Source organism: Haliaeetus leucocephalus, unplaced genomic scaffold (genome assembly GCF_000737465.1).
Source record: "Haliaeetus leucocephalus isolate CR32 unplaced genomic scaffold, Haliaeetus_leucocephalus-4.0 Scaffold751, whole genome shotgun sequence".
In the NCBI taxonomy this organism is placed as follows: domain Eukaryota; kingdom Metazoa; phylum Chordata; class Aves; order Accipitriformes; family Accipitridae; genus Haliaeetus; species Haliaeetus leucocephalus.
The window spans coordinates 10,820,142-10,840,554 of record NW_010973187.1 but is presented as its reverse complement, the minus strand read 5'-3'; the positions used below and the strand labels follow the sequence as shown (position 1 = coordinate 10,840,554).

At 36.7% G+C, this 20,413-nt stretch overlaps 1 protein-coding gene across 1 annotated transcript in view; it reads left to right on the top strand.

Annotated features, from left to right (window-relative positions):
- Window positions 1–1,427: 1,427 nt before the first annotated feature.
- The window catches only part of SEMA3E (sema domain, immunoglobulin domain (Ig), short basic domain, secreted, (semaphorin) 3E), a 145,878-nt gene continuing 126,892 nt past the window's right edge, over window positions 1,428–20,413 (top strand). Inside the window, exon 1 of the mRNA XM_010580945.1 lies at window positions 1,428–1,568. Coding sequence (XP_010579247.1) covers window positions 1,454–1,568 — 115 coding nt within the window. The 5' untranslated portion in view covers window positions 1,428–1,453. The remainder of the gene's footprint in view (window positions 1,569–20,413) is intronic.

Here is a 20,413-nt window from a genome sequence, read left to right as displayed (position 1 = left end):
TTGTGATTCTTTTTCCACATAAAACAATGAGAAGTATAAAGACTTAACATGACTTAATGCTCCATCTCATTAAAAAAGTGCAATTGTTAATGACTAAAATGCACCTCACAAAATTATAAATGATTCTATGCATGAAAACTTAATTACAGAGAACTTTAGTACTTAATTAATGTATTCCAGATATAAATCTATAGTCTTGATTTACAAAAATTTAGTTCTTGCTACGGGTATATTTTTAAGTTACAAATGACCTGAAAAAGAGATGAAGTTTTCTGGTATTTGTTAGTTTGTAAGAGGTAGGTGCTTGACACTTGTAAATCTGATGCTGTTTATCATGCTATCACAGCTCTCTGCTCAGGCGCTTTTTTTTTTTTTTTTTTAAATACTGCCCAATCCTACAAGCATTTAGTCAGATAACTAATTTTTCTGACCTGTATAGATGACCTAAGATTCCAGACTTACAGACATTTAAAATGTAATGGGGAGAAGCCACAGTAGAGAGAGACAAAAAAAATATCACAAAAGCTAAACCTTTTCCTTTAAAGTAAGAAAGGAAGGATATGCAACTGGAATCTTTTTATTCTGATCCACTTAGTAGCATGCTGTTTAATGACTCTAAGTGATAATGTACTTAAATAGTTAATTCAAGGGCTAATCCTCCTCTAAAACTGAGCTGGGAACAAAAGCTGAAATGACTTTTCGAAAGGGAGGGACGGGAGGAATTCTGACCCTTCTCCCGATAATTTACAACGTGAAACCGCGAAGCAATTGAGGAATCAGTGCACGGCACGTGGATTAAAACACTTCCTAGAAGCGGCTAGTACTGTACATTGCCTCAACCCTCCCTGAACTTTCTCAGTAAATACAGCAGCCTGACAGCCCGGCTTCCCCGCTGGGTGGATCCTGCAACTCCAGGAGGGAATGGCACTTCTTGTTTTTAATTAGCAAAGGTGAAAGGTGAATTAAAACTAGCTGTTTGGCAAGTCAGAGCAAGGGGCTGAGTTCTGAAGAGCACCAAGGAGGAGGGTGCTTTCTTGTTTTTTTTTTTTTTTTTTTTTTCCCTCTCCCTCCTTCTCTGAATGAATTGCCTTGCAGGAGGGACTGAAAATACAGCTTCTTCCTGAATCCACTGGCAGAGTTACTAAAGAGAGCTCAAGACACAACACTGCAGAGTAACGCCTTGGAATGTCCTCGCACTTTATAAACAATTGTCCTAGGGAGGGAATATTTTTACATGACATTTGCACAGCTTGACAAATGGCTAGCTGAGGCTGTGTGCATCTCTGATGAACGTTGAATTTCCCATAGAGATACCCCACAAACTGACCAAAGAGAGAGATCTAACTGCACTGGGAAAGTAGAAGTGGAACTTGGAGCCTTAAAAAACCCCACCAGAACAACAAACAAACAGCAGCAGTTAAGTGAAGAGCGCAAGAATTTGATCTTGGGCAGGATGGCATCTGCCCAGGACCTTTTAATCCTGGCACTATATGGCTTGTTACTAGAGTTACCGACTGGATGTCACGCAACAGATACGAGGCAGCCAAGGTTACGTCTGTCACATAAAGGTAGGTCAGTGTGTCAGGTTTTTAAAGACTTTATGCTAATGCAAGTTCATTGACTTCACTGAATGTATTGCATCGGGGTTAAATTATGGTCCTTTGACAGGGTAAAATATTTCTGTTAAGAAATCTGGTGAATTGTTTCCTTGTGCTAAACTGCATCCATAACTAAGTTTACTGAATTCAGGAAGATTTAAGGCACTTACAGTGGTGATTTTAGGCTACTGAAATATTCTTCCACCTGAAAGTGTATTAGATTTGCTTGTCATTCTGTCTTACCCTCCATGCTATAAGAAGGATGTCTGGTCTCTAATAAGAGGGAAAGAAATAGAGAAGATAACCTGAAATTATTGCTGAATAAATATACTCTTGTGCATCAAGTAACCCTTAAACAATTAAATGTCTGTTTCACTTTTAGAATTCTATCTATCTACAAATATAGCTAAGGCAAAAAGACTGAATTCCTGTGCAACCATATGATTCATTTTCTAAACTAGCAAGTGTCATCACACTATAATTAAAATGACTAACTGCCAATGTAAGTCTGCTTGCAGTTTAACTGAGTTACCCAAAGAAAAAAATGTCATTTTTTCTGACATATGTATGTAGAGTACTTATAACTTTTTTTTTGTTTTAAATTATTTAAGTTTCAGTTTACCTGAAGCCTGAACCATTCTTCCTTAGCTTCTTCAGGGTATCTCCTTGTTCAGGTCTGGATTGCATGTGATTTAAACTCTTGCCTATGATTTGGTTTTAATCCTGTGTATATATAAAAATACCTGTGCACAGCCATGACATTTCAGTTCTCTGCAGCAGTCTATGCATTTGTAGATGATGTCTCAGAAGTATACGATAGGCAGTTATTGCAGTAGGAGTGAAAAAATGTAAGTGTGCAAGATAAATTGATGATTGGCCAATCAGTAATGTTTTGCTATTACCTCTTATGCAAAGATGAAAAGAAAATGCCTTTTGCTGACATAGTTGGGAATGAGCAAATGCTAATTTACTCAAGAACATTTCTGTGGTTATGAAAGTGATAACTAAGCTGCATCAGTGTGAAGTACATTAGAATACCTATTTTAAGTATGGCTAAGATTTAAGAATTAGCATCAGCTATACAGCTCCATGTGTAGACAGCTTTAGTCTAAACAAGGTTTAATTGTGTTTTATATAGCAAGCTAAATTACCAATTATAAAGAAAGGAGAAGCTGAATAGGATAATTGGTCTGAATGTCTTGCTAGGAAGCTATAAGAAATGGGGTTTGCTTTTATAGGGCTGTGAAACACATTTTAAAGAAAGAAAGATTTGTCATGGAGAGCTGTCTTGTAAGTAAACAATTAATTGCTCTCAATGAAATAAATTATATGACTTCTTTTAATATATAAACCACTTCTTTTTTTAGCCTATGGTTTCAGAGTACAGCAGGAATGAATGACAAATGCTGATTATATAATCCTTTCACATCTCTCTACTGTTGAAAACCTGCATTAACATTGATTTATTTCTAGGTGTAATTACTAAGGCTATCATTATTATTGATATTTGTTTGCTTGCGATGGGGTAAGGGAGATGAGAAAAGCACAGTAAAGGAGACAAATAGACCTACTGTTATGTTGGTTCAGGACTCTGGCTTAGCTGCCAGTTCTGGCAAGCTCCCCACTACGGTGCTGCGACTATTAACTGCTTCTGTGCTCACTTGTAGAAGTAATTGTTTTTCTGCTGGTTGGAATCAGTGTACATTTCACTGCATACTACTTCCATTTTCAGCAGGGAGCCAGTAATTTGGCCATAACACATCACAACTCTGATATTTTCAAGGAGAGTTTAAAATACCCATTTCTCACAGAAGGCCAAACCTCCCCTGCCTGATGTCAGGTCACTCAGATCCAACGACACAGAAAGATGCGCCCCAGGTAAAATCTTTGTCACCAACACGCACATCACCATCTTGTATTTTGCCTTGTACAAAACCCTGTAGCGTTTTTCACACTTCTGAAATGTGACTGATTTTACAAGCTGCGTAGCAGCCAGTGAGAGCCTGACCACATCTCCTGAGCCAAAGGTTAGGAACGGCATACCTGCCTGCACCCTGGGAACAGCTATCGCAATCCTCCCAGCCAAAAGAATGTAGCGACCAAGCATGAAGACAATGAGTAAATGTCGTTGCTGTATTCCCTAATCAAACAGGAACAGCAGGAGGGTCCCTCATCTTAATTGCCTTTCCTCCAGAGAAAGGCTGCTGTGGGTACCAGCTCCGCAGAGGGCAGCTGGGAGGAGGCAGCCTGCACCCCAAACTGCTCCAGCCTCTCCTGTGAGTTGCCGTGTGGTACAGACGGTGAAGCTCATATGTGTACATTTTCAGTGTGGAGTAGCTGTAAATTCAGTTAAAAATTTCACTGCAAAACCCCGGAAACATGAAAGCAAGCGTGCCTGCTCACTGCCTCCCTTTGTAACTGTGGATGCTGGCGGTTAATTGGGATTCAGGCCATTGCAAGATAGGCTAGTGCTGACTGGGATGGTAAGTTAAAAGCTTCTGTGACAAGTACGATGAGGTTTATGGACGTGAGATTATTTTGTTATGGAAGAAGTATTTAAAACTAGTCTGTTTTAAAATCTTGTTTCTTTAAAGCGCCAAGAGAAGCCTTCCACTAATTAGAAACAGAGACTCTTTGATTTTTGTAAATTCAAAAATTCTTTTTTTTTTTTTTCTTTAAAAGTGATGCTCAGTGGAAGTGTGGTGAACTGACAGTGAATGAGAACTTTTTGCTCTCACAGCAAACCAGGCTTCACCTGCAGCGCACATATGCCTCCAAACCCACTGCAGCAAGATCAGGTCCTAACCCTTGTGCAGAGGGGTCACCTGATGGATAGGAATACCACAATCCCCTTGCCAATTAAGGGATATATTGTGCAACCCCTGTTTGACTCTATGGCCATTTACTCAGCTTCAGTGGGAGTTAATGAAAGTCCTGCATTCTTGAACTACTGTTAAACCTGTCAAGTTAATGCAAACTGTAAGGGTGATTTTTGGTAAGGTAGAGGATGGTCTTTATTCACAGTAAACTCAAACTTGAGAATTTTGCCATTCCTTTATATGGGATTAGAATTAAACCTCTAACCACCTAACAGTCATTTTATGGTTCTAACTTCTTTTTTTTATTAAGCTGAACTACATTTATATCCAGGACTTGAAGGTGTTTTCCTCAAACTGTCAGGTTGTGTCTATCAGAAAATTTACACTGCAATTAGTACCACTTGTGCTATTAGTGGCAACAGTTGTGCTAAAGGTCAGTGTTTGACGATGACCAGTGAAGATCTTGCCTGGGGTAATAACGTAGTCCAATAGCTTCATGTTGGTTTGTAGAGATAAAAATGTATTATCACTCACTCAGTATTACAGAGAAATAATGTTTCTACATTATTAAGTTATAGGTTGACAACTACATTTAAAAATCATTAGCTCATTTTATGTACAGTACAGGCTCTGCCTAATGAGGTGTTAATAGAAGCCAAGCTTCAGCCCCTGTTCTTTATAGGCTGCTGGTTAAATTCTTTCCCAGTATCCCACAGTTCCAGTTCTCGCAATGGGAAATATATAATTAAGGTGAAATCAGCACACACTGCATGTTAAAAAGAAACTGTTTACATTGCAGATTGAAAAGGATTGGGTTTCCAGAGGACAGGAGGGATATATTTATATAAGCCTAACAGAGCTACACTAGAAGCATGTAGGCCTGAAGAGCCCATGAAGGATGTAATTGTATAACTCAAGCATTACGCATGGCTTGCAATGTACTTCTAACTGTTTTTTGTTTTTTTTTTCCCCTGGTTTGTGAATATGGTAAAAAGCAAAGGTAACGTAGCATGAAAATGAGATGTTGAGCCCTTCCAACTTTGTTGCTGCAATGGGATCTGGTATATCCAGTTATGTGCAGAGATTTGCAGATCTTAAGGGATCTGCTTTCTGTTTTACCCTTTTACATTGCTCTTGAGCGACTTGAGGGATTTTGGCATCACCTGATCTCAGGTTGTGTAGCTATGCACCGGCCACTGTTCTTGTCTGGAAAAGGTACAGTTAAGTAGCAGTTGTGCCTCCCTTATCCATCTAAATATCTCCCTTTTACCTGCTGTGGGAACTGCTTGCTACTTTCTATAGTAGAGTCAAGCTGCAGCAGGCAGAAGGAACAGACTGAATTTAGAAGGAAATAATCTGGGTTAGAAAATTTATTTGCCAGGCATAAATATTTCAAACAATAGCAGCAGATGACTAAGGAAGGGACAGCTGAAATGTTACAGAAGAAAAATGATACTCTCCATGTTCATATACAAATTTTAATATGTAGAATGTGTAATATAAAACATTTAATGTGTAAGAATTTATGATTGTTAGGGCTGGCTAATCATCTTTGAGGGCTGCTGAGGTCTGTTACAGCAGAAAAAATGTTTCATTGCCATTTGCAGGAGCCAGACTTTCAGCACACCTACTTTAACTTCCTTGATAATTGTAATTTAGAATTAATTTTAATTAACACTAAGAGTTTCATCACGCTTATCCATGATATCTTACTGTGTCTGTTCTCTAGCTAGGTGGCAGCAAAATTTACTCAGGGACTAATGACTAAATTGAGTAACAAAAATGTAGTGAATTTTTAGACAGGCATTTCTGAATTCTGAAGTAGGTAAATATATTTAGTGCAAGTATAGTATTTTCAATTAGTAATCACCTGGCCACATAAATCATGGCTAATTAATGACTAGCCACATAGCCCATAACTGAATCATGACTGATTCAATTTCATGCATGAAAATGTTTCTATTTTTAACAGCTTTCACTGTAATAGAATTGGGGTTTGAATGACTAGGAAAGACTGGTCTTCCTACCAAGGCAAATTCAAATTCAAGAAAGATGTTAATTCATGCTAGGTATAAATCACCTTGAATCTGTACCAGCGTAAGGATTTGGCTTGTGGTCTACACTTACATAGAGTTCAGAGAAGTCTGTATAAAAAAAAGATAGATGATTATGTGTATGTATATGCACACACATATGTAACTATAAAATATGTGTGTGTGTGTGTATATATAACAGATTGAAGTTTGGATTTTTCTTACAGTGAGTTAAAGAGCAGTATAATCCTGAGGGTGTAGGAACTAAAGACCTGTATTATCCTGTATTATGGCCCCAGGTCTAAATGTGTTTGTGTATAAGGGCTGACAACCAGAATTACGAGTGTTTGGAAAAACCACGTGACAAGCAGCCTCTTCTTCGTACCCAGATTCTCGAGGCCACATAGAACTCAATGTCGGCTTAGAAATGTCTCAGGGAAAGATACACAAATATTTCTGGGCCACTTGTGGGGTAGAGAGGAGAGGGTTTGCATCCCTTCTCCCACTGGAGAGACAACTGATTCTTTACCAACAATTAGGACAAGGTTTAGGTTTATTATTCATCCATATCACAAGAGGTGCCTGGCAGCAAGTTCAGGAGTATTTCCAAGTAATCCTAGAGGGACTTGCTCACCAAGACAGGAATTTCTTGGCAGAGAATCCATGCTAGTTCCTTCCATAACTGCATTTTGTTGACAAAGGCTTCTGTAAGTATTGCTGTAGCAGAACTCTGAAGTGATAAGCACCACCACCGGGGATGCAAGAAGCAGATTGTTTGCTGCGTAACATCAATCACTTTCCTGCTTTTGCTTTAAAGAACTAAGTACCATCTGAAGGTGCAAGACCAGAATATCCTGCATGCTGCTCCTTCTATGCAGCTACCTCCCTGCTTTCAAAGTGATAACACCATCTGCTATTTTAAACTCTTCATCAGATATTGTACTCATCATTATTTCACTGAAAGCAAGTGTTATATTTTACTTAAATGAAAACAGGATTAATGCTGTTTGTATGATTTACAGGGTGCTGTGCAAGGGCGAGCATGTGTGTCAGGCCTTCCAAGAAACTTGTGGTCAATAAATATTCTGAAAGTGTGCAATGGGAATACTAAATATTATTCAAACTGGTTTTCTTCATGTAGCCAGGCAAACATGATGAAGTTATAGCATGCAGCCAGCATTAATTAGAAAAATCTTCATTTCTTAAAGAAATTCATAGCCTGCAGGGATAAAGATAATAATCTTTGTTTTACAGAAAAAAGCCCTCTTAACTTGAGTGTGCTATTTTAAATGTTTTGTGTTGGTTAGTTAACGTTTGGCATTTAAATAATCAGTTAAGGGTTCATGATTAAACACGAAAGAAAATGTTAAAAGAGAAAAAGAATGAAAATATTGCATTATAAAAAATCTGTAGTGTAGTATGTTTATAATTCCAAACTCCTGTAAAGAAAGGACATAAATAACTTTGAAGACACAATATTTGAGAAGTTTAAAAATCTTTAAATTGATGAAATATGTAAATTGCCATCAGCAAGATTCAGTTTGAGGAACTGAATAAGTTTACTACGTACATTAAAACAAATAAAACCATAATGATTGTCTCAGAGCATAGTTTCAAAAACAAATGTTACCAACCTATTGTTTCCCCACTTTTACCATCTCACATTGACAAATTCCTTTTTCCCTTGATCTTTCTGGGTTCTTCTGATCATCCTCAAGGCTACAAATTCTTATTTTGGAAGAGACATTTCACCTTGTCAATGAATTCAATTGAAGACTGACTTCACTATGTTTCTCTTCTAAGCATCTTCTGTTAGTTTTGATGAAGCTATAAATTGATATGCTTTCACTCATGCTGCATCCTTTGGCAAATTGTTTTATAGCAGTTTAAAGACTTTTTTTTTTTCCTTTCAAAACAATGGAAAGCAGGAACATATCGTTATGTATTCAGCTTTTTCTTACCGTGTGATGATTTTCATGCCTATAAAAATCACCTAAGCAAAAGTGTTTTGAGATAATTTTTTTTTGTTTAAGAAACAACATTACAAACACAAGGAAGCGTTTCTCTGTGACTTTTCTTGATGTTAGGCCTTTTCAGAGGATTTGTAAATTACAACACATTACGATCAGGCATCTGGATACACTGTTTAGCTGCACTGCTCTAGGTCAATATATCATCTTAGTGATGAATCTTTGTTTCTCTTCTAGTCTACTCTCATTCTTATTTTATGTGTAATTTGCAGGACCTCCGGAATATAATAGCATGTCAAAGGTTCCTTTTACAGTTTCTGTGCAAGTATGTACAGGAGGTCTGTAACCACAAAGATGTCAACAAAGTGATGCCTGCCAAACATCTTGGCCCTGGCATGACACACAGACTGCGTGTGTAGCCAATAGCTGCAAAACTTGGATCACTGGTGTAGCTTAAAAATAATTTTTGATGGAATAAAGTTGAATCTCATCTTTAAATTACTTTTTATTAGTCTCAGGTGAAAGAAGATAATTGGTAGTTGTTTATGTCATGTCTTGACACCCTGTCTCAAAATAGTACTTGGTATGCTTTATTAGCTTTTCTGTCAATCAGAATCTGCTCAAATCTCCCAGTTACGTATCATGACCTAAGATTTGTCCTTGAATGCAGTGCAAGGTTTCAGACTGAAACTTGATTTGCCTGGTGGAAGTGCCATCCGTTTACCTCATATACTTCAAGGTACAAATTCAATGAAGTTTACCTGGAAACAGCAATAGTCTCTGCTGTGTTGTCTCTTTGCCTTCCATGGAGAAACTTGGTGCCATGACACTTTCTGTAACTCACCTGCCTGTTACTGGTTGACTCCTGATACTTAGATGTCCAGCGTCAAGGAATGGATTAAAACCTGAAGTTTCCAATGTTTCTGCAGGTTAAAAAGTCAACACAAAGGAAACCCTGTCATAGTCTAATGGCAAAGACTAATTTGCCATAGACATGCAACATCTAGCTTCTAAAATTGTGTTACTGTTCTTAGTTGAATTTGCTTGATATGAACTTTCATATCAGAAACCTAGTTGTGAAGGATATCTTTCCAGTCAAGGAAGCTTGTATGACAGACATGAGATTTTTGTGCTTTGTGTGATCTATTACAATATAGTTCGAAGGATCCCTATAAATATTAAATGTTAAAATACAGAACAAATAAAAGGCCAAAAGATTTCATTCATAAAAAAAAAAAAAAAAAAAAAAAACAAACCCAAACTCAACCAAACAAAGCCTGTTAGCCAAAACCAGGAGAAATTAAAAAAAAAAAAAAGTATCACTGATGACTTCTCATATCCCCTTGGCCTGAGCAGAAGATGTTAATTATTCATAAGAATTTGATGACAGGCAACATACAGTCTTCTGACTGTGATTTGGCAGCAGCAGCTAAGAAAAAAAAAAAAGATGTTTATGATCCTTGTGAAGTCATGTTGCTTACATTTCTACTTCATCAGTACAGAGGAATTTCAGGTTTTAGGAAATTCACTCGTTCAGTGCAGCATATGAAGTTTATCCTCTGTTTCTATTTCTTTAAATCCTCCAAAATATATTTACATACAAATTTAAAATGTTCTCACCTGGATCTCTCTGGTATCATTATGGGGTTTTTTTGCAAACTATTTGCAAAATAATTCTCTAAACCAAGGAACCAGTGCTTAGAAGACAGGCATTCAAGAAGACTTCACTCCTGTTAACATCCTTAATGTATCTATTCTCTACTTCTTCTGTGTTTATTTTTATCTAAAGGATTCCTGACTTCATACTGTGAAGCAATTGAAGCTTCTGTGGGGAGTCAAACAATGGGCTTTTTACTGTTGCTAAGTTTGCTTTATAGGCTTTTTCTTACAACACATTTGTTTAATAGGCCTAGTAAAATGGTGAATGCAGCTGTAAATATATCTTTTATTTGTTGATGTGCAATAAACATCACAGGGATGTTGGTCTTTTCTTATTCTGATCTTCCTGACACTGCTGAAAGGAAATTGTACAAAATGAATGAAAAGTGCCTTAAACCGATTGCAGAAAACAACAGTCCCCAAATACCTAAGGGTCAGTACCTTGTTTCTCTTTTAACAGATGGTTTCTCCCAGCAGTGTTACTAAAACTTAATAATAGTAAAATAATAGGTTGCTTGATGTGAGGGAATTACTCCAGATAGCACTATTCACTGGGGTCATCACTGAAGGTCATTTTTCAGCCAGAAAGCTAAAGGTTAGCAAGTGTTGCTCAATTCCATGAGTTCCTGCAACTCTTTATTTATGATTAAGCTAAGTGCTTTCCCGTGGGTGTGTGGTAAAAGCCAAGAGTAAAGGAAAATAAATCCACTCCTTTATGCATTAAATATTTCATCTCAGTTGATTGAGAATGGTATGATGCAAAGCTTGAAAATATGTGTTGTCTGGGAGCCCAGAAAGACATAAGCTGTCTTAGAGATCTTGTTCTTATTAATGTTGTTGCTGAAAAACTGTCTTGTCTTTATGTGCCTGTGTTTACGTGCAGTAAGTCATTATTTTCTCTTCTCTGCTTATCTTAGGCATGGCCAAGGTGTTAAAGTATTCAGCAGGTTGAGCATTTATTATAGCTCAGAACCAGGCTGTAAACAGTCCCAAGCTCTTTATTGATTCCATAGTATTCCTTGTTGAGTGCCTGCAGCTTCTGTGGGTCAACACTCAAACACTGCAATGGGTTATTTCATTTCTAAAATACTTGAATTCTTGTAAATAAAATGCTTCACATTTAGAAGATAAACGCTTACAGTAAAAAGTGGTTCTCCAATAACAGCTTTGAATGCAGCACACTGCTTAAATTCTACTGCTAAATATATGAAAGCTTTAATACAAAAATAGGAGAGAGGCCTTATTCACTGTTAGTAAGGACAGTAGCAAACCTCCCACAAAATTCTGTGAGACTAAAGAGTTGACAGGATATTCCTTGTTCCTGACTTTACTTTCTGAAAGAGGTGATCCATTTGGTTGTTGCACTTTGCCTGGAAGTGTATTTCTGTCTCTCCTGAGTATAGGAGGAGAATAATGGTCAGCTTAAACCAGAGGCCTAACTTACACTCAAATAAAAGTAGGTGAGATGGATTTGGGATGAATGTCTGATGATAGGTCTAGGACATTACACATACAAGGATAAAACCCTTTAACTGAGAATGACTTACTACAGAGCTTATAAGCTCCAGCACTATTGCCTTGATAAAGTATAAGTGAAGAAATTATTACTAAGTAGTATGTCTTTGATCTAATAATGGTCTGGAAGATGAGGCCAAAGGTGTAGTCACTTGAGCAATGACTTGCGCAATGTAAGTGGCAACCGTAGCTGCTGGACACAGCTATCTCTGGACCACACTAGTGACTCAGATGTGTCCTGCATCTGCGTCAGTGCACAATATGCTGACTTTGTTTAAGCACAGTATACTGACTTAGGTTAAGCATGACATGCTGACTTAGGTTAAGCAGCTTTCAGAATAGTTTATACTAAACTGATGAACTATCATATTGAAATAGGTGAGCCTCTCACAGCTGCCTGCCAGAGCTCAGCTATTCTCTGGCCAAGAAGCAGTAATAAACAGAGATTATATACAAGCTGTTTAAGCTATTTCCACTGCACACAAAGTGGCCTTATAGACCATATCCTAAAACTTTGATTCTATAAATACTTGATCGTGTGTGTACCTTTAATCAGACAAATGACTCCATTGATTAAAACTTAAGTTGGGGTTTGTTTGCAAGATCAAAGTCTAAGGCACAGATTCTTTGTGGCCATCCCTGTAGCGTGATTGATTAAAACCAATCATGACAAAAGTTGTTCTATTTTACCCATACCCCAGGCATTGCAAAGCAACATGAAACTCTGACAATTTTTGATTTATGTGTATAATTTCACTTTCCTTTTTATTCTTTGGTTAAAACACTTATGAAAAGGCTTGAGACTTACAACTTGCCATGCTCCTTTGTTATAAGGATTTTTTTTTTTTTTTTTTTTTTCAGAAAATGCTTCTTTGAGGATTTTGTAGAGCACTGGAATATGTGTGGGTACTTGTCATTTAGAATTGTGAAATAGATGTTACAAGTGCTATATATGGTCTCTGTAATTTTCTTGACATGGAACAACCCCTTACTTTGTTAGAAAATGCAACAAATTACTTCATAATATCAGGTTAATGGATTGGATTTTTTTCTTTTTGTGGTTTCACATTTACTGCTTTAATGTGTAATAGCACTAAAACCCTTCAGCTGTAAAATTAGATCTCTGTGCTGTTGAAAACTCCTTGTACTCTTAATTTAAAAGTAAAACAAACCAAAAAACTTACAGCATGGAGATTTGAAAATAATAATAACTGATATTTATACATTCTTGTGAAACAGCTCCTGAAGTATGCTGTGAATTTGATAGCAGCATAGAAATGCTCTACCTTGGGATTGTTGAAAGGTAACAGACATATTGACACATACTGATATCTGATACTATTGCCTAGGAGTGTTGCAGGACCCATGGGGAATATCTGCGAGTTAAAGTTGTCATGTCTTAGCATGTTTTATATTTTAAATTATGTAAACTATAAATTAACATGAAGAAAGTAGATTTCTAATCTATGACAAAAAGGTGCTTCAGAGTTTTTCTGAATTAGTCATACATTATATCCATGACTGTAGTCCTGCCACAACCTTCTTGGTGTGGTTTGGCTTCTGTGTTTAACTGTTCACAACATGATGGTAAGTTCCTACAGATGTCGATTTCTGTACAAACTCTGTCTCAGTGGTTTTGCTTTATAAGTGTTTGGTCCTTCAGTCTGTAAGGTCTGCTCTTGCCAGACATTGTAACTTTGACGCAGAGGTTAGCTATTACCACATCCACCTGAGTCCCATAATTACGGTTGTAACTGCATTACAGTAGCACAGGGTAATAACGTGTTTCTGTTGGCATCTTGGAGTTCTGCAGGTGCTTTCACAGGGATTGTAATAATGCTGATACTACTTAGTCACTACAGGATTGTTTACAGACTTTAAAAAAATGCATCTGAGAGCACTAAAGGGTGGAGATAGATCCTCAGAGCAGCTTGCATAATTGGATTAGAAAGCGTTCAGGCTGACCTTAATGTTGTTGATTGGACTAGACTTGTTTTTTACCCTTGTAAAGACCTCACACCAGCTGAAAACATAGATGGTGAACCTCAATAAAGACCTCACAACTGCTGGTCACTATCTTAGATGATGAACTCCAGAGATCTGATGTGATGCTTAGAGAAGCTATAGTACCTGTAAAATATGTCTGTGTGCAATTTTAAACCAAATCCTTTTATAATTAAAATATTTCTTTTGGAAAAGAAGAGTTACAGTTCTTTTCTTTCATTGAGAGTTTTTCTTCTGGGCTGATTTGATCACCAATAATGTGTTAATAATCCATTAGATTTGAGAAATCTGGATTCACTTTGAAGTTTTAGGAAAAGCTTTCAACAAGCTCCTGGGATCCTCAAGTATTTAAGTCTTTCTAAATCTCATAAATTTTTCCCAGTAGAACTATGTAACCTAAATGTGAGAATAAAACTTCCTTCCAACTACCTATTGTTTTGCCTAGTGAGACTGAAATACCTTCAAGCAGCATGACACCAGCAAAGAAATATTAACAAGGACATGCCTCAATATGAGGCAGTCGTTAAAGCAGAAAATAAACACGAAAAGTGAAAGAAACGTATTCTAGTCTCCTATATGCTTATATCTCATGTCCCTTGGGCTTTCTCTGGTTTTTCTCCTACTGAAATGATCTGAGATCTTCTCTTTATCAGTAGCTTTTTTAGTATCTCCACTTCTTACCAAATCACTTAATCCTTCCAAAGGCATACTCACCTTTCCCCATCCCTAATGTTTTCTTACTGCAGCACGCATAATGATATCCCAGGCACTAAAGTCTCCCTTATAGCAACTATCTCCCTCCTATGTAACCTTCAACGCTATTCCTGGAACTCTTTATAGCCATTAGCCACTTTTTTGGCTCCCTTGGTGGACCAAAAGTAGCAGAGGTATGATTGTTTCTGCATGTGCTTGTTGACCAGTCAATTTACATATGCTAATTGACCAGTTGCCTGCTAATTGGATTAACTGGTAATGACTTTGTTCCCCCTTTTCGTTAAGGAACTAATAGAGTATCTCCATTTCTTAACTACTGATTTTCATGAAACTTGGAAAAACTTAATTTTTTTTTAGACTGCCTTTACTCTCTACCTTTTTCCCAAGAAATTTGAAATTGGCCAGAGGGATCTCATGTGTCAAAGAGAATAAACTGATAAATGGATTGTGTCACCAATGAGCAGAGTGATCAAGAAAGCCTCATTTTCTTAGGAAACTAGACTGTTGCTTTCATCACAAGAGAATCAAATAATCTTTACTACGATAGATCATAATCCTTTCCTTTTAGTCATTCCAAATTGGTATTTCTGTAGTGAAGTCAGATAACCTACTATCAATTCAGTGGCAAGGCAATTACCTTTTCCAATAGTTCCTATGGAAATTTCAATCTTCTGTGTTGCAAGTAGCTGTTCCTAGGAAGTCCAGCTGATCGCCAAGCACAATTTAGGCAGAAGATATTTTCTTATTACATGAGTTAAAGGCACTAGGTCTGAGTTCTTAAGGATTAAAAGGATTAAAAGTAATAAATATGTAGGATTTGGCTGTTATTTTTTTGTCCTTTACCAGTAATTAGAGACAGTGCAATAAATGAGTATTTTGAAGAGATTTTCTGTGATACTCCCTGCTTTCAGATGGGTTGGGATTAATATCCCAGCCCCTCCCTGTAGGATTTTGACATGATCTTATTCCCAGGGGAGTCTTGGATATGTACACACATGTGGAACTTTCTAGAGAGACAACATTAAAGCAAGAAGCCAAGGAATGAAGAAGGCTGCCCAGGTCAATATAGTGTTAAAGGAAAAGAACATCTAGAAAAAGAAGACCACATAAGTTCTATATGACTGTGGAAGATGAAAGAGTCCTTACTAGAAAAACTTATGGACTGGGAATTTTAGAGAAGACCAGATAGCTAGCCTAGTGAGACACAGCTTTATCTAACCTAAATCAATCCCACTATATCAGTATCAGCTAGTTTTCACCAAAAGACTTGGTAACATGAACAGTAAAAAAAAAAAAAAAATGCTTATCAGGCTAGTAGCTGATGATTATGTAGACAAGCAAGATTAAAAATAAAATCTATGGGTATCTGAGCATATTCTAATTTAGGAGTAATGACAAAAAAGCATTCTCTGTTTACATTTTGTATTATCTTAGATGGTGTTACTCAGCTCTGAGTGATAAACTATTAATAAATTGGTTTATGTTGTGCTAACAAGCAGTTTTATTTATCTGTAACCTCCAAAGTACTTACGTTCAGCAGCATTTTATTTAAAGTGCTTTGAGATACTAAGTCAGATAAGTTAACCTTTTTCCTTTTATTGATTGTATTGTAAATGTATTCCAAAGATTCTAGTGTGCTGATGAAACCAAAATTCTCCTGAAGCTGCTGCCATCTATTCTTTTGTAATGTTCATCCAGATACTGTTAATTAACTTCAATTTTACATATAGTTTAGGAATGTTAAAACATTGTCTCTCAATTTCCAGAAACAGTAACAACACTTTTAAAGAGAAAATAACAGGTGTCTTTCAATTCTAATCTCCACAAGAATGATTACTTTTGCTAGCAGATAATTATTTAATTCAAAAATTCCATATGAACTGTTTTAGCAATGCTGAGACTTCCATATTAATATATTGAGCTACAGTATTTTTCTCTGAAGTCCTAGGTTCTGAAATCTAAAAATTTTTAAGAATATAAGGATTAGTTTTTTCAAATTATACTGTTCAACATCGCAAAGAGTTCTTGGAAACAGAAACCCCAAATATTGGAAAAAAAGGACAGTAAATTGAATGATCGTTGCATTTATTTCCTGAAATATTACATGCTTTTTTGGTAAGTCTGATCTCCCATTTTAAGAGTGCCCAATTTTGACAAAATTGCTTTTTGATGCAAGTCAATAAGTACTAATAAATCCTTAATACATTATCAGTGAGTTTAAGTGGTACTTTTTCTCTAGGACAGAAGCTTACCATTACTACTTGAAACAGGTATGTCTTGAACAGATATTTGCTTAAATTATTGTGGTGAAAAACAACTGCAAGGAAGTGTTCCGTTGCTCATTTATTGCAAGGCAGCCCAGGTGACACATACCTTCTTCTGCAGACTGTTTTTCTGGGTTTGGGTTTGACTATTCGTTCTTCAGCTTCTACTGTACCTTTGCAAATCACAAGCACAGGACTCAGGAACACAATCAGTTTGCAAAGGTTTAGCAAGTCACATGGCATCTGGGTGCATGTTCATGGCCTGCAGCAAATATAAATTAAAGCAACTTCACAGAATCATAGTAATTTGGGGCCAAAATTACTTTGATTCTGAGGCATCCAGTTATCACAAGTCAGTTGATGTATGTTAACTTGTCATCTCATCATAACTTGGTCATGCATCAAATCCCCATCAGTTCATCTGTCATGGTTGGTTCTCTTCTGCTGGCCTCAGTGGGCTGTTTCTTTTTTTTTAAAATGGTTTCTGCTTGACACACAAAAAACCATTTAAGATTCTTGCTGCTTTTCTTTATGAGGTTTTTTTAATTTATTTTCCTGATTCTTCAAGGTCAAGAAATATGTAAGATTGGTATCATGTGTTTATGTAACTTCCAGCTAGTTACACAAGGATTTAAATTAACTTTAAATAATTTTGGTCCTTTTTATTTTATTTTAGTATATGTTTTGCTTTTGGTTTTGAATCTCTTCTGAAGTTTCATATCATAAGGTTAATTTTTTTCTTTTTTCTTTTTCTTTTTTAATATTTTTCCTCCTCTAAGAGAGCCAAATTTAATTCTGATGTGGTCACTATTACTTAATGTCTCAAATATAATTACTTTTTCAATTTTTGACTAACATTTCCTTCAATATGTTCCAAAACAAGCCATTCCAAGAAGGAATCTTTTAACATGCAAATAGAACTTCCTTAAATGTTTTTTTTTTATTATGCCAGATAATCGGTTTACAAAAACAATGTCCAAGACATTTTCTAATGTAGTATTATTCTTTTGTGTGGCCTCACTGATCTCAGCCAAGACCGTGTCATTAACATTCTCTCCAGTAGTAGTACCATATCTTTATGGTACTCTCCATATTCTCTACAGACGTCAGTTTAAGAAATAAATGCATTTCTCATATTTTAGAATATATTTACTCTGTTTCAACAGTTGTATTTGTTATGTACAGGTTCTTCTTTGTAGACAAGAGCAGTCTTTCTACCCATTCTTTTGTGGCATATGTCTCTTGCTCAATTTTGGAGGAGGTCTGGATGAGGAAAAACTTGCAACTTATTATGAACAGAGGATTTTCTGTCCTGTCTTATTTTCTTGAGTGGACCTTCCTTTTACTATATTTCAATATGAAATTGAGAATACAGAAAGAAAGCATTAAATTTTCAAGTCAAGGTAGAGGATTTATTTTGACTTACTAAACCAATTTAGTGCAAAAGAAATCAGTTAATTTTAATAAGTTATTACATTTTAATTGCACATGCTTGAAACTTCTAGAAACTATCACTTTTTTTTTAGGATAATTTTTATTTAAAGTCTAGATAAGGAGCAGGTATACAAAAATGAGTTGTTTTGTTATTGGAAGATATTGGATGTTGACAATGTAATGAATGAAGCACAGCACTGAAGTGGTACTATATCAGTATTCCTGGTAGTCTGATTCACAAAATCTATCAGCATTAGAAGACCTTTTCATTCTGTACAGTATTAAACCTTTAGTTCTGCTGTAGATAGATTTTAGGAAGATTTCAAAAAATAATTAAGTTGTTCTTAAATAGAGCTTGATTTGTTTAGAAAAATATTTCTGTAACTAAACAGTAAAAATAGTGGAAATAAGTATGTTATTGATTATTACTCCTTGCACAGCTTATGTTTCAGTGTACATGCACAGCTTATATTTTGATATCTATGGAACGCTATAGGCTTGGGGAAGAGTGGCTGGAAAGCTGCCTGGCAGAAAAGGACTTGGGGGTGCTGGTCGACAGCCGGCTGAGTATGAGTTGGCAGTGTGCCCAGGTGGCCCAGAAGGCCAACGGCATCCTGGCCTGTATCAGAAATAGCATGGTCAGCAGGACTAGGGCAGTGATTGTCCCCCTGTACTCGGCACTGGTGAGGCCGCACCTCGAGTCCTGTGTTCAGTTTTGGGCCCCTCACTACAGGAAAGACCTTGAGGTGCTGGAGCGTGTCCAGAGAAGGGCAACGAAGCTGGAGAAGGGTCTAGAGAGCAAGTCCTGTGAGGAGCAGCTGAGGGAACTGGGGTTGTTTAGTCTGGAGAAAAGGAGGCTGAGGGGAGACCTTATCGCTCTCTACAACTGCCTGAAAGGAGGTTGTAGTGAGATGGTGGTCGGTCTCTTCTTCCAAGTAACAAGCGATAGGACAAGAGGAAATGGCCTCAAGTTGTGCCAAGGGACGTTTAGATTGGATATTAGGAAAAACTTCTTCACTGAAAGGGTTATCAAGCACTGGAACAGGCTGCCCAGGGAAGTGGTTGAGTCACCATCCCTGGAGGTATTTAAAAGACTTGTAGGCATGGCACTTAGGGACATGGTTTAGTGTCGAACTGGTATTGTTAGTCTAAGGGTTGGACTCAAGGATTTTAGGGGTCTTCTCCAACCTAAATGATTCTATGTTTCCATATTTTGTGGTGTTTGAAAAGACACAGGGCCTCCTTTTGTTTCAACCCTGTCTATATGGCCCCAATCCCATGCTTCAGGCGCTAGACTACTTTTTGCAGGTGAGAAGAGGTTTTTTTTTCTCTTGATTGATAATTTGGGTTCAAGTTTTAATTTTTTTTTTTCCTAGGTTTTTTTTTTTTTCCTCCTTTCTTTTAAGGAGCACTGGAGAACAGCAACAACTAGAAGCAGACTTCATGCTCCTCTTGGCATGAAATTGTCAGGTACTTTTTTGTTATGTCCTTCTGACATAATCAGGATTAAATGGACAACCAGATTTGGTATCAAAATAAATATTCCTCTCTTCTCCAATTTTCTCCTCCTCTTTCATGATGCTGGCACTTCTTCAGATCAGCTATAACTTTAACAAAGTCCTGCTAAGAGAATCATTTGCAATATACTTGAACTACCTTCCTTTAGCACTTCTTATTTACACCTTTGTTTGTGGTGTTCAGATTGTTATTGGAACTTGGAAACTGTGTTGTGTTCTGTAGTCCATACTGATGTCTGGAATATTAGTAACTCCTGGTTCTCCTAAACCACGCACTTGTTTTAGGGTTATTTTTAGCAGGGTGGAGCTGGACTTCATAATCCACATATCTGTTTCCAAAATTTCATGACATTAATTTTTAAGATTTGTCAATAGCGATGAGAACAGAGACATAGAATTGTCAGTCAACTGCATAAGATAGCAATAACTCTAACTGGTGCTCATTTCTGACCAACAGTATTTATAATGCTATAACCTAGTTAGATAAGGAGAAACTCCTACAAATCTTCTGACAAAATATCTATTATTTAAAACATTTAATCTGAGAATAGAACATGTTTGTTGGTAGTAGAATTGCCTAACTTTTGGTTCCCAAAGCTGTCGACTTTTTTCAGAAATTAGCTTTATTTTTTATTTACTTCTTTAAACTTCCACTGCAACCTGAAAAAAGTCTAAAGAATTCCAGTAGTAGTAAGCTGTGTGTTAAGTCTGAGACATGGACAAACACCAACTGAATTCTTAGTAAAAATGATTAAACTTTTGATCTAAGACAAATGTAAGCTCTCAATCTGCAATAAGTTTCTGAGAAAAAATTTTATGGCTAGATTAATAGACTGTATTTCTGATGTACTGATCAGGTTATCCAAATGAAAACTTTTTTCTGTCC